Raw genomic sequence first — 14,949 nt, 5'->3', positions numbered from 1 at the left:
GGCCAAGTGTGATTGGACACACAAGGAATTTGTCTTGGTGCATATGCTCTCAGTGTACATAAAAGAAAAGATACGTTCATCAAGGTACAACATTTACAACACAATTGATGATCAATATATCAATATAAATCATAAGGATTGCCAGCAACAAGTTATAGTCATACAGTCATAAGTGGAAAGAGATTGGTGATGGGAACTATGAAACGATTAATAGTAGTGCAGATTCAGTAAATAGTCTGACAGTGTTGAGGGAATTATTTGTTTAGCAGAGTGATGGCCTTTGGGAAAAAACTGTTCTTGTGTCTAGTTGTTCTGGTGTGCAGTGCTCTATAGCGTCGTTTTGAGGGTAGGAGTTGAAACAGTTTATGTCCAGGATGCGAGGGATCTGCAAATATTTTCACGGCTCTCTTCTTGATTCGTGCAGTATACAGGTCCTCAATGGAAGGCAAGTTGGTAGCAATTATTTTTTCTGCAGTTCTAATTATCCTCTGAAGTCTGTGTTTTTCTTGTTGGGTTGCAGAACCGAACCAGACAGTTATAGAGGTGCAAATGACAGACTCAATAATTCCTCTGTAGAACTGGATCAGCAGCTCCTTGGGCAGTTTGAGCTTACTGAGTTGGCGCAGAAAGAACATTCTTTGTTGTCCTTGAGTCTCTGATATCGCCATCCTCCTCATAAACATTTGGTGAAAAGAAGCCATCATCCCATGAGTATCTGGTCCCACTGCTGCATGGGTCTTTATTATCAGAAAGTTTTCTGTAGAATTCATTTACTTCTCTTAAATTCAAAGCTGCTACACTCTAGGGACTGTGTGGTTGCCAACAGATGGGCTCATAATTATTGACCTCTACCCATCCAGCTTTTGTTAATTAAGGCTTTCACAAAGCACTTTTGAGTTCAAGGGGAAAGAGTCACCAGTCCTGCTCGTCTTATGCCACATGGAGTATTCTTTGCTACTACAAAGGACAGCACGGGTCAGGCCAGTCTGCTACAAGGACAGCCTGAAGTAGGTCTGCACTTTTCTCTACTAGCTAGTAGGACTTCTGAGCTAGCAATGTTAAGTTCTTGTTATTTTCTGTTACAGAGAGCCAATGGAGTGGATTTCTTTTCCAGATGTTTATTAATATTTACACAAGACTATTTTATGTTGCATCTTATTTCTTCTACATAGTCCCAGTATTTAATAACAACAGGCGTCTGTGCTAGGTGTTGTGTTGCTTTAGTCATTTTGTTAGAATTTATAGAATGAGAAAGGACTGGTTATAAGTTTCGCTGTTCACTTAGGAGCTCAATGAAATACACCATTAGAGGGGGCAAAAATTCTTCCTGCAATTGTACAATCTTGTTCATCCTGTATGAATGTGATTTATTTGGTCCTGGAGATTTAAACATTTGAAATAAAGAACTGTTCATTGGCTATGTAGCTATGAATTACTACCTGCATATCTGTCCTTTCATTCTGTTTTCCTTTATTTTCTGGTCACTTTTTAGAATAGAATAGAATAGAATAGAATAGAATAGAATAGAATAGAATAGAATAGAATCTTTATTGAGAATAGAATGGAATGGAATAGAATGAAATAGAATAGAATAGAATAGAATAGAATAGAATAGAATGGAATGGAATGGAATGGAATAGAATAGAATAGAATCTTTATTGAGAATGGAATGGAATGGAATGGAATGGAATAGAATAGAATAGAATAGAATAGAATAGAATAGAATAGAATCTTTATTGAGAATGGAATGGAATGGAATGGAATGGAATAGAATAGAATAGAATAGAATAGAATAGAATAGAATAGAATAGAATAGAATAGAATTCAATTCTGTATTGGCCAAGTATGATTGGACACACAAGGAATTTGTCTTGGTGCATATGCTCTCAGTGTACATAAAAGAAAAGATACATTCGTCAAGAATCATAAGGTACAATACTTAATGATATAGGGTACAAATAAGCAATCAAATCATATTAGGAAACAATCTATATAAATCGTAAGAATACCAGGAACAAGGCTACAGTCATACATAAGTGGAAGGAGATGAGTGACGGGAACAATGACAAGATTAATAGTAGTGCAGACTTAGTGAATAGTGTGACAGTGTTGAGGGAATTATTTGTTTAGCAGAGTGATGGCGTTTGGGAAAAAACTTGTTTCTTGTGTCTAATTGTTCTGGTGTGCAGTGCTTTTTGTTGTTGTTGTTAAGAAACTGAAACAAATAGTTAAACAGCTGCGATTTTTCTGTGTTGTGCATCACCATACGTAGTACTCCTCCAATTTTTCTCAGAACAACCCTGTGAGGTAGATTTGGGAGAGAGAGAGAGAGAGAGAGAGAGAGAGAGAATAATTCCATTTTTTTTGTAAACCCAGGCCTGCTTTCAAAAATAAAATAATATTTTAAAAACCTCAGACATTCATTTTTCAAAATTTGATGAGGCTCTAGACCAGGATAGAGAGATTAGTCCCTACAAGCCTTAGCTAATGGGAGGCAATTGTCATGTGTGATGAGGTGCAGGAGGGAGATCTCTGCAGGTTGGCTAGGAGGGGTGAAGGAGGGGGATGAACTGGGACAGTGCCGTGGAATTCCAGACATTCTCTTTGCTGTTCTCCATTGATGAAGCCTTTTCTCCCTTCCAGGTCAGTGAATAATTTCCTGATGACTGGTCCCAAGGTAAGTGAATTCCCTTTGATCTCCATTCCTAATTCCAAGAAGCATCTGGACCTTGTTCCTTTCCTAGATTTGATAAATATGTGGCTGGATATTTGCAAGCTAAACTTGACTTATAGAAAGCAAGACCACTGTTTCTACTTTTTTTAAATCCCTGCTCTGTGCAATTATTTAAAATCCCTGCAACTCTGTGCAATTATTTAATTTAATTAAATCGTGGACAGGTTTCTGCCATTAATCCTTTAGTGGCAGCAGGAAAATTGGCTTGTAAAAATTGGTAATAGTGAGATTGACACTCAACAGAAGACATGTTATGCACAACCCAGAATCTGGCTGCTGATCAGGGATGAAATGCTCCCGGTTCGGACCGGATTGGCCAATCCAGTAGCGATGGTGGCGGGTGGTTCAGAGAACTGGTAGCAAAAATCCCTGGGCCCCCGCAACCCATGCCCTCCCAATCACCCGGTTACCCGCTTGCCACTTCTTTTAAAAAATGCTTTTGAAAGGTAAAAAAAAAAGGCTCTGATGATCACAGCTGAGCTGCGCAATCATCAGAGCCTTTTTTTACTTTTAAAAGCATTTTTTTACAACCTATTTAGCCAAATAGGTTGTAAAAAATGTTTTTAAAAGGTTAAAAAAAAGGCTCTGACGATCACAGCTAAGCTGCCTATTCAGCCGAATAGGTTGTAAAAAAATGCTTTTAAAAGTAAAAAAAAAAAAAAAAAGATTGTGCACCACAGCTGCTCCCCCCGTCCCCGCACGCTGTTCTACTTACTCCATGCCTCCTTTTGGTGCCTGGGGCTCATGTGCAGCCAGCAAACCGGTAGAAAACTGGTTCAGATTTCACCACTGCTGCTAATGGTGTTTAATATTTAATAGAATATTAAACAGAATGACAGAGTTGGAGTATTCTAGTCCAACTCTCTGCTCAAGCAGGATACCTCAACTTCTTTATAGTAAAAACTGTTCTTACAAAATAAATGCCTTGCCCCAATAATTAATGCTCCGGATAATTCAGTGTAAATTACCATGATTTGTGTACATGGAATTTGTTCAAAACCACTAGCTACTGTAGGTTGCTTGTGGGAGCTTGCAGCTTACACTATGTGATGTTTACTGGCTGAATTACACTGGGCTATCAAATGGTTTTTATTTGGCAGCCTAGTACTTTCATATCAGTTCTAATATGCTTTGCTTGGTATCTGTACCCCATTTTAGATCTCTAGCTTCATAAAGCCTGCTTTTTCCTTCATTGCATCTTCCTAGCAGTGTGTTTTGCCAGGAAATCCTTCAGAGCCAATGCTGTACTGCTAAGAAGTTTGTAAAATTCTGGCTCTTCAGTAAGATATTTGGTTAAAACTTGACATCTTCTGAATATATTTTGGTCTGTTAATACCCATATTTTCAGAATATAAGACGGACTTTTTCCCTCCTAAAAGAGGGTGGAAATGTTTGTGTGTCTTATACACCGAATACAGCCATTTTTTGCCTTCTGAAGCCCCACCTTGCCTGTCCCGTTTTTGCAAAAAATGGGCCTGTTTTTCACAAAAACTGGGCGTGCAAAGGCTTTAGAATGCTCCTGTGAGCTGGGGAGGACAATTTTTTTTTCTTGCTTACCTCTTTGGAATCTTGGTGCATCTTATACACTGGTGTGTCTTCTAGTCCAAAAAATATAGTAGTTATTTTTTAAAAAAATCATTACTGTTAAACTTCTTAGAGGAGATGGGAAGTGTAATGTATTACTGTAAGTTTTGGCGGGAGTTTTAGGAGGGAAATATCTCACTTCTGATTGGATGCAGCCTCAGGCTGAAGTGTATATAAGGAGAGGTTTTTCTCCAGAGAGTAGCTGGGTCACACTATATTAAAGAGCTGTTGTCACTAACCTGGTCTCCTGCCTCGTCAATACCCAAACGTAACATTGGCGACGAGGATGGGATCTTGAGGCAGAGCACCAGAACAGAGCTGAACTCACTACGAGAATCAAACCCAGCAAGGTGATAGCGAATGCAGCGATGACCGGCTACACGCCACCCACTCCGTTTGACCCTGCCCAGGAGACATGGGGAATATATATGACCCGTTTCGAAAGTTTCCTGGAGGCAAACGAGCTACAGGGAGTCTCCGACAACCGCAAACGGGCTTACTTCATAAGCCACTGTGGGTCCGCAGTCATCGCTGTCGCAGAAGCTCTAGCGGAGCCAACACCGCTACACTCCGTATCGTGGCAGACCCTTCAGACTCTCCTGAAGAATCACTACGCACCAGCCCCGTCCAAATACGTTCGACGGTACGAGTTTGGGGAGCGCAGGCAACAAGAAGGCGAGTCTATCAGCGACTACATGGCAGCCCTGAGACAAGCCTCCAAGCATTGCGAGTACCGCGATCTGGACGAAGAGCTGCTGGAACAACTTATACGGGGGGTCAGAGACATCCGTTTGAGGAGACGGTTGCTAGCCAAGAGCAACCTGACATTGGCAAACGCTCTGGACGAAGCCAGAGCCCATGAGATGTCCAACCATGCAGCAGACACATTACAAAAGCGACTCACGCCGATGGCGGGCGCAAAGCCGAGCACAGTCCACCACGAAGAAACCTATCGTGAGTCAACCAGCGAAGAGGAGGAAGAAGTCCACTACACCGGAAAATCGACAAGGGAAGACCCGGAGGAATGCGGAAGTTGCGGGGACGCCATTTGCCGGCGGTGTGAAAGGAAGGGGCACCTGGCTCAAGTCTGCCGAGCACCCCAACCTTCCCACCGAAAATTCAAATCGGCCAATCAGAGCGGCTCTGAGTCAGAGATGCAAACCCCACATTCCCGCCGAAATTTCAAACCAGCCAATCAGAGCGCGAGATCGGCGAGGCGACCCGCGATTGGCCAGGAAAGAAAGAGCGCGAAGTCAAACCGAATGACTGTTACCATAGACCACGCAGCTACCCGCATCGAAGAAAAGATCTTCACAAACCCGACAATTGAAGGCGTACCGTGCCGACTGGAAGTAGACACAGGATCAGCAATCACGATCATGTCCTGGGACACTTTTGTGAAAGCCTTGCCGCACATCGCAAAGCGCAAGCTACAGAAACAACGGCTCCGGGTGCAGGATTACCAGGGCAACCGCATCCCTGTTCGAGGGACAACGACCGTCGAGGTCAAGTACGGGACATACGAAAAGACCCTGCCCATCACGTTAGTCGAGGGAACCTTGCCAAGCTTGCTGGGGTTAGACTGGTTCCGGGCGTTGGGAATGGGGGTGACTGGCGTCCACCGGAGCGGATGCAACCTGCAAAACGCCCTAATGGAGGAATTCGCAGACGTATTCGAGGACCGTTTAGGCAAGTACAAGGGGACCCCTATCTCCTTCAATTTAGACCCCCAAATAGCTCCCATTAGGTTAAAGGCAAGGAGGGTTCCTTTTGCACTCAAACCTAAAATCGACAAAGAGTTAGATAAATTAGTCAGCCAGGGGATACTAGTGCCAGTTGACCATGCCAAATGGGAGACGCCAATCGTCACCCCTATAAAACCAGACGGGTCCATAAGAATTTGCGCTGATTACAAGGCTACCTTGAACAAAGCATTGCAAAAGAGCGCCTACCCAGTTCCAGTAGTGCAACACTTATTGCACTCACTAGGGCACGGACAAGTTTTCGCCAAATTAGACTTGGCACAAGCGTACCAACAGCTACCCGTAGATGCTAGCACAGCTGAAGCCCAGACCATTGTAACGCACCGGGGTGCCTTTAAGTGCACCCGGTTACAGTTCGGGGTGAGTGTGGCCCCGGGGCTATTCCAAAATTTGATGGAGCGGCTTCTACAAGGGTTACCAGGAGTCGTACCCTATTTCGATGATGTGTTGGTATCAGGGGAAGATTTAGGAGAATTGGGGAAGCGGTTAAGGAAAGTTTTGGCCATATTTAGGTCGGCAGGATTAAAAGTCAAAGCAAGCAAGTGTCAGATAGGGGTCGAATCTGTTGAATTTTTGGGGTATAGAATAGACAAAAAAGGGATTCACCCCACGGAGAGCAAAGTCAAGGCGATAAAGAGAGCCCCAGCACCCAAAAACAAGACAGAACTCCAGGCTTTCCTGGGTCTGGTAAACTTTTACGCCGTGTTTTTAAAAGATAAGGCAACCGTTGCTGAACCGCTGCATAAATTGCTAGGAAAAAACACAGCTTGGTCGTGGGGGAAGTCAGAGAATAGGGCATTTGAGGCAGTAAAAAGTTTGCTATCAAGCGATAGCCTATTAATACAATACAATAACAGACTGCCGTTAGTATTGGTTTGTGATGCGTCCCCCTATGGAGTAGGAGCTGTACTTAGCCACAGACTCCCAAACGGCACTGAAGCCCCTATAGCGTTCTATTCACGAACGATGTCCCCGGCTGAGAGGAATTACAGCCAGCTAGATAGGGAGGCTCTCGCAATAGTGTCAGGGGTGAAAAAATTTCACGAATACGTTTTTGGGAGAGACTTTGAAATTATCACTGACCACAGACCACTATTGGGATTACTGGCTGGCGACCGCCCAACGCCAGTGGCACTATCACCCCGGCTGACCAGATGGACTATCTTTTGGCCGCCTACTCTACAAACTGCAGCATCGACCTGGAAAGAGCTGGGGCATGCGGACGATTGAGCAGATGCCCATTGCCCGGGGAAATCGAGGACCCTACTCCGGGCACCCCCGTTCTACTAATTGACTCTTTGGACTCGGGGCCAGTCACATCGCAGGAAGTGGCTCGGGCCTCCTACCGGGACGTTGTTTTAAGGACTGTAATCAGTTGGGATCAAAGGGATGGCCGCTGCGCCGGGCGACGTTTAAGGAATTTGTAAAGAAAAAGGGAATTGTCTGTGCAAGGGGTGCCTGCTCTGGGGGATAGGGTGGTAGTTCCAGAGAAGCTGAGAAAAAGTTCTGGAACTCCTGCATGAGGGTCACCCAGGAATTGTGAGGATGAAGGGTTTGGCTAGGAGCTATGTCTGGTGGCCCCTAATGGACAGGGAAATCAGTGACAGGGTTGGCCGATGCCAAGTATGTCAGGAATCCAGACCACTACCGCCTACGGCCCCAGTTTTGGAGTGGGAGAAACCCCAAGGCCCTTGGTCCCGCATACACATTGATTTTGCCGGCCCCTTCCACGGCCAAACATTTCTAATTGTGGTGGATGCATTCTCCAAATGGCTGGAGATCATCCTAATGAAATCCACAACCGCGGGAGCTGTTATCTCAGCACTAAAACACCTTTTCGCCACGCACGGTCTACCGGACACCCTCGTGTCCGATAACGGCCCACAGTTCACCGCAGCATTATTTGAAGGGTACCTGGCTGAAGAGGGTATCCGACATGGCCTCTCAGCGCCGTTCCACCCTGCGTCGAACGGCCTTGCTGAACGTTTTGTTCGGAGTGCGAAAGAAGCGCTGTCCCGAAGCGGCCCCGGCGATTGGCAGGCACAAATCGACGCATTCCTAACCGTCCAACACAGGACCCCCTGTGTGGCCACCGGCCGCAGCCCAGCCGAGCTATTAATGGGGCGGAAGCTACGGTGCCCGCTAGACCGGCTACACCCGAACTATGTACAGGACGGGTTCAAAACAAAACCAGAGAGAATCCGAGAGTTAAACATAGGAGACTCGGTATGGGCACATAATTACAGCGACGGCCCTAACTGGAAGAGGGGGATAGTCATAGACAAAACGGGCCCCAAATCTTATCTAGTGGAACTAGACGATGGCAGAGTCTGGAGGCGCCACATAGATCAATTAAGAAACAGATTGAGCGATAAGGCAGAATTAGGCGAGAGCAGCCCTGACTATGATTTAATTAACCCCACAGCTGACCGGAGCCAAGAACAAACAGAAAGCGTAAGCAAAGAACCAAACAGAGACTTATCTGAGTCAGGCGAGGTCCAGCGACACCCTCCGGTCTCTCTAGAGGACAGCAGGTCCGAGCCGGCGAATAATCCAGGGCCGGATGGCCGGGAGGAGGAGCTCAGAGGAACGAAAAGTCCCTCCGGCAAGCTCGACTCAACTCCAGAAAGTGAACTGCGCAGGTCCGGGAGAGTCAGAAGACGCCCCACGTACCTGCAGGACTACGTAGAGAAGTAATATGCAAATATTGGCAAAGTGCCTTCTGGGAGGGAAGGAGTGTAATGTATTACTGTAAGTTTTGGCGGGAGTTTTAGGAGGGAAATATCTCGCTTCTGATTGGATGCAGCCTCAGGCTGAAGTGTATATAAGGAGAGGTTTTTCTCCAGAGAGTAGCTGGGTCACACTATATTAAAGAGCTGTTGTCACTAACCTGGTCTCCTGCCTCGTCAATACCCAAACGTAACAGGAAGTCTCTGCTTGGCCCATCATGAGCTACTCAGGGGTGGGCTTCAAAAATTTTAGCAAGGGGTTCTCTGCCTGGTTGCTAGGTGGGCGTGGCGATGGTGGGTGTGGCCTAGTCGGTCTCCTACACCACAGCAGAGGGGGGGCTTTTTGCCCTCCCCTGGGTTCCAGAGGCTTTCCTCGAGTCTCCGGAAGGGCAAAAATGGCCTCCCCAGGCTCTCGAGACTCTCTGGAGTCCGGAAACAGGCCCATTTCTGGCCTTCCCGAACTTCTGGTAGGCCTGTTTTTCGGTTTCCCCAAGCCTCCGTGCATGCCCTGCACTTACTTGCATCCAAAACAGGTTGCATGGGGACTCCTGGGCGGGGTGGGGCGGGCAGGGCCAGCCAGGAGTGGGACTTGGGGGTTCTCTGAACTTCACAGAATCTGATCTAGAGGTTCTCGTGAACCCCTGCGAACCCCCAGCAGCCCACCCCTGGAGCTACTCCCTGCTTCCTGTGTGTAGGAAGGGCTCATCCTCCTCCCACTCCTTGTCTATTGCAAATGTACCTCATATCAGTGTTTTGCCTAAAAATTGTTTTGGAAAAATGGGAATATTTTTTATTTTTTTATTTTTTTATTTACATTTATATCCCGCCCTTCTCCGAAGACTCAGGGCGGCTTACAGTGTATAAGGCAATAGTCTCATTCTATTTGTATATTTACAAAGTCAACTTATTGCCCCCCCAACAATCTGGGTCCTCATTTTACCTACCTTATAAAGGATGGAAGGCTGAGTCAACCTTGGGCCGTGCTTGAACCTGCAGTAATTGCAGGCTGCTGTGTTCTAATAACAGGCTTCTTACCAGCCTGAGCTACCACGGCCCGTATTGATGATTTTAGCCATTTTTCTGGAAGTTCCTTGTTTTGACCATCCTCCCCTTCCAGGCATACCTCATCTACTCCAGCAGTGTTGCAGCCGGTGCACAGAGTGGCATCGAGGAATGTAAGTTCCAGTTTGCTTGGGATCGTTGGAACTGCCCTGAGAGAGCTTTGCAACTCTCCAGCCATGGAGGCCTTCGCAGTGGTAAGAAAAACAATAGGGGGGGCTACTTCCATTAGCCATGAACCAATTATGTTGTATTTCTATGATGTACGGTATGATATTTCTCTGCTGGAGTCTGATAAATAAGAGTTCCATTTATATATATATAATCTGCAATCACACATTGCTCCCAGAAGCACGAAGCTGAAGCCTGAAGATGATGAATGAGACTTCGTCGAAACGTCGCCAAGACACTTCCAATTTTACGCGGGAGAAAACCCGAATAACCAAAGACCTACATAGATATAGATATAGATATAGATATAGATATAGATATATAGATAATAGATTCTGCTGTTTTCGCCCAAACTGCAGTTTCTTTGGCTAAGAAGTTGTTGTGTCCTTATTTCACAGCTAACCGAGAAACCGCTTTTGTTCATGCAATCAGCTCAGCAGGGGTCATGTACACCTTGACACGAAACTGCAGCCTTGGGGACTTTGACAATTGTGGATGTGACGATTCTCGCAACGGACAGTTTGGTAAGAAGGGAACCTCAGCAGCACATTCACATAGAGAACAGCTGATTTATTTTAAACATGGATGACCCACTCAAAAGCCTTTAAAAGAAGAGGTGCAGGCAAAATATTTCAGTGAAATATCTGCATGGTTCTATTTAGAACTTCTCCATGAGCAGGAACCTGAAAACAGGTGATATTTATATATCTACGCACAGTGGTGGGGGTTCAAATTATTCAACAACCAGTTCTCTGCCCAAATGACTGGCTGGGTGGGTGTGACCATGGTGGGCGTGGCCAGGATGTGTGACAGGCAGCACTCGGCCTCTTGCACCCCCCCGGGAGCAAAAATGGGCTGCGGGGGGGGTGCCGCCCCCTGCACCCCATTTTGGGCCTAGGAGGCTTCTCTAAAGCCTCCTAGCAGCAAAAATGGGCTGCGGGGGGGGAAGCCCCCCACACCCGATTTTGGGTCTAGTAGGCCCTCCTGCAGCTCCTGGGAGCAAAACTGGGCCACGGAGGCGCTGCACTGCACTGCACCCCCCCAATGTCCCCTTTTGGGCCTAGTAAGCCTCCCTCCTCCTTACCTGGGAGCCAAAATGGGGTGCATGGGGACTCCTGGAAGGGGTGGGGAGGGGAAGGGCCAGCCAGCAATTTAACAACCGGTTCCCCCGAACCAGCCCAAACTGGTTGAATTCCACCACTGGCTATGCAGGTATCTTATCCAAATTATACCACCACCACCCCATTCTGGGCTAAAGCCCAGTAATGATAATTCTTTTTTTATGCACTAAAGCCAGGGGTGAAATGCTCCCTGTTTGGGCCAGATCGCCTGATCTGGTAGTGATGGCGGCGGGTGATTCGGAGAACCGGTAGCAAAAATCCCTCCCCCCTCATGCCCAGCTGAGCCACGTGATCACCAGAGGTTGTTTTTTTTTTCACTGTTAAAAGCATTTTTTCTTTGGCCGAAAAAAATGCTTTTAAAAGAAAAGCCTCTGACGATCAGGCAACTCAGCTGGGATCATCAGAGGAGCCTTTTAAAAGCATTTAGGAAGTATTATTTTATGTAATGGGGGGGGGGGTTGGGAGATGAAAAGATTTGGATGAGGTTAATTGGATTAGAAGGGAAAATTTTACTCTATGTTTGGTTTATGTATAACAATACCTTGTGATTGACCCGGGAAGCTGGGGGGGGGGGAAGGGAGGGGGGAAAGGGGTTTTGTGGGGGGGAGGGGAAAAAAAGGGGGGAAAATGTTTTTGTTTCTTAAAACTTTTTCAATAAAATAAAAAAAAGAGCATTTTTTCTACAACCTCTTTGGCCGAAGAGGTTGTAGAAAAAATGCTTTTAAAAGTAAAAAAAAAAAAAAGGCCACGCCCACTCAGTCACATTACCCTCCCACTAAGCCACGCCCACAGAACCGGTAGTAACAAATTTTACGTTTCACCACTGACTAAAGCTGCACTTTTTTCTCCTATTTACCGGCTTGATTAGTACAATGTACTAATTTGGATCAATGTACTGAGCAATGTAGGGCAATAAAGTTATCGGATGGTTGCTCAGATCAGGAGATGTTCTTAAAACTGACTTTCCCAATGATTGGCATGGAAAAAGCATACATGGCTGCATCCTTTTATTTTCTAGTCAAATGAGTTGAAATATGCAGAGGAGGAGGAGGAGGAGGAGGAGGAGGAGGAGGAGGAGGAGGAAGAGAACAAATGGGCCAAATTTCACTGAAAATAGTGCAAAGGCTAGGGACGCGGTGGCTCAGTGGCTAAGACACTGAGCTTGTCGATCGAAAGGTCAACAGTTCAGCGGTTCGAATCCCTAGTGCTGCGTAACGGAGTGAGCTCCCATTACTTGTCCCAGCTTCTGCCAACCTAACAGTTTGAAATGCAAGTAGAAAAAATAGGGACTACTTTTGGTGGGAAGGTAACAGCATTCCGTGTGCCTTTGGCATTTAGTTATGCTGGCCACATGACCACGGATATGTCTTCGGCCAGCGCTGGCTCTTCGGCTTTGAAACGGAGATGAGCAACGCCCCCTAGAGTCAGAAACAACTAGCACATATGTGCGAGGGGAATCTTTACCTTTACCTTTAGTGCAAAGGCTTTGGAGCTACCTTTCTTAGTTTTCATGCAGATTTAAATTTCTAGGATAAAATTTCAGACATTGGGAAATGAAAAATGAGCAAGGAGGTATAAATAGTCAACTTTAAGACTCGGTAGACAGTGAGGAAGGAAAAGGTAAAAAGTTAATGCTCCTCTTTGGTGAGGAATGAGAAAAAAAGTCAAAAGGAAAACGGTTACATAAAGGTGTCGGAAATTAAAGACCTGATGATTCCATGCAAATTTTTAAAAAATCTCTGGAGTATAATTGTTAGTCTGGCATACAGTAAGACTTTTTATCTGGCCAAAATAACTTAGAACTGTTTCATCGATTCATCCCTTAAAATTAAAATCTTCTGTGTCTTAAGACAGCTTAATTTCAGCATTGCATTGCATTTTTTAAAAAGTTGTTTAGATCAGACACCTGCGTAAGAAGAAAAAGGAAGCGAACTGGGATGGAGCCGCCACGCCCCAGTTTGAATGCTATGAAAGTCTGCCAATTTATTGCTGCACTAACTAAATAACTAAAACCTAAAATAATATCCCACACTTTTTGGGCGGGGGGGGGGGGAAGGGGAGACCTCTTTGCCACAATGATTCCCCACCCTACGGTGGCATTTGGTATAAATGAAGGATGAAGACAATGCCTATTTTTCTTACATGTGACTTGGTACTCTTAGCTGAACAGTAATTCAGGATAAGCCAAAACTCGGAACGGATGGGATTTGGGTCCAGAAGGATGAACATATATTCTGAATCCCTTGCCTTGAATTCTGGGCTTCAGCCAGATCTGATGCTGTTCTTAGCACACCCACCGATGGATCCAATTGTTGGAAGAAATGTCCATCTGGGTTCAGTTCGAAGTGGGGAGAAAGACACTGGAAACATGGAGGCTGACTGAAAAGATGGTTTATTGATGAACAGGGTCATATGGCTTGAGATCCTGGGCAAAAAATGGCCAAGATGCTGAGAGTGCCTGGGTTTTATGCCCTCTGTTGGGCTTTGAATTTGAGCTTGTGTTCTGATTGGTTGTCAGACTCCCACGGGGTCATGCAGAGGTAACTTTGTAGATTGTCTTTTGGGTCCCTGGCTCGGTTGAGCCTATCTGGGTGATGATGTAATGAAGGGGCTTTGGGCAATTCCTTTGCTTGAAGGAGGTAGAACGTTGTTATGTAGAATAGACTGGCCCATTGACAAAGGTGTGGGGGGGGGGGCTGAATTTCTGCCTCCCTTTTAGGGGAAATATTCTGCCCTTTTAGTATTTCCTAAAATATCTCGTTTTCCTAGGAAAGGGGGTGGGTGCTAACTCCCCACTTACACCATTTAACAGCCGGGTGATACTTTTGTCTCTGCAGGAGGCCAAGGATGGCTATGGGGAGGCTGCAGCGACAATGTGGGCTTTGGGGAAGCCATTTCCAAGCAGTTTGTGGATGCCCTTGAAACAGGACAGGATGCCAGGGCGGCAATGAATCTGCACAACAATGAAGCTGGCCGAAAGGTAATCTCATTTCCATATATTGCAAGGAGACAAATATTAGGAAAAGAAAGGGATATGGGGCAGGGGTGAAATGTAAAATTTGTTACTACCAGTTCTGTGGGCGTGGCTTGGTGGTGGTGGTGGCAATGTGATTGGGTGGGTGTGGCCAACTTTTTTTTTTTTTTACTTTTAAAAGCATTTTTTCTACAACCTCTTTGGCTGAAGAGGCTGTAGAAAAAATGCTTCTAAAGGGTTTTGACAATCCCAGCTGAGCCGCCTCGGATCATCAGAGGCTTTTTTTTTTTTTACTTTTAAAAGCATTTTTTCGGCCGAAGAAAAAATGCTTTTAAAAATTAAAAAAAAAAAACAACCTCAGATGATTGCGTGGCTCAGCTGGGCATGGGCGGGGTGGGGGGAGGCAGGGATTTTTGCTACTGGTTCTCTGAACCACCTGCTGCCATCACTACCGGTTCGGGCGATCCGGTCCGAACCGGGAGCATTTCACCCCTGGTGTGTGTGGCGGGTCAGAGTCTTCAGATGTTTGCTATGTGTGAATTTTTAATTTTTAATGCATTTGGCAACTGAAATAACTGATTCTGTGTTATTGGGGGAATTTCCGTTACTGGGAATGAAGAAAAAGCTAAAAAAAGAAGTGTGGAGGGGTGCTCCTGTATGTGAGAACGTCCTTGGGAGACAGAGAGAAGATGCTGTCTAGGGCAGGGATCTCCAACCTTGGCAGCTTTAAGACTTGTGGACTTCAATTCCCAGAATTCCTCAGCCAGCTTTGCTGGCTGAGGAATTCTGGGAATTGAAGTCCACAAGTCTTAAA

At 45.6% G+C, this 14,949-nt stretch overlaps 1 protein-coding gene across 1 annotated transcript in view; it reads left to right on the top strand.

Annotated features, from left to right (window-relative positions):
• Nucleotides 1-14,949, top strand: part of WNT8B (Wnt family member 8B) — a 33,384-nt gene that overhangs the window by 9,993 nt on the left and 8,442 nt on the right. The window contains exons 2-5 of the mRNA XM_058187416.1: nucleotides 2,644-2,677; nucleotides 9,928-10,066; nucleotides 10,439-10,564; nucleotides 13,999-14,141. Coding sequence (XP_058043399.1) covers nucleotides 2,644-2,677; nucleotides 9,928-10,066; nucleotides 10,439-10,564; nucleotides 13,999-14,141 — 442 coding nt within the window. The remainder of the gene's footprint in view (nucleotides 1-2,643; nucleotides 2,678-9,927; nucleotides 10,067-10,438; nucleotides 10,565-13,998; nucleotides 14,142-14,949) is intronic.

This window comes from Ahaetulla prasina, chromosome 6 (genome assembly GCF_028640845.1).
Source record: "Ahaetulla prasina isolate Xishuangbanna chromosome 6, ASM2864084v1, whole genome shotgun sequence".
Taxonomy (NCBI): Eukaryota; Metazoa; Chordata; class Lepidosauria; order Squamata; family Colubridae; genus Ahaetulla; species Ahaetulla prasina.
This window is presented reverse-complemented; position numbering and strand designations above follow the sequence as displayed.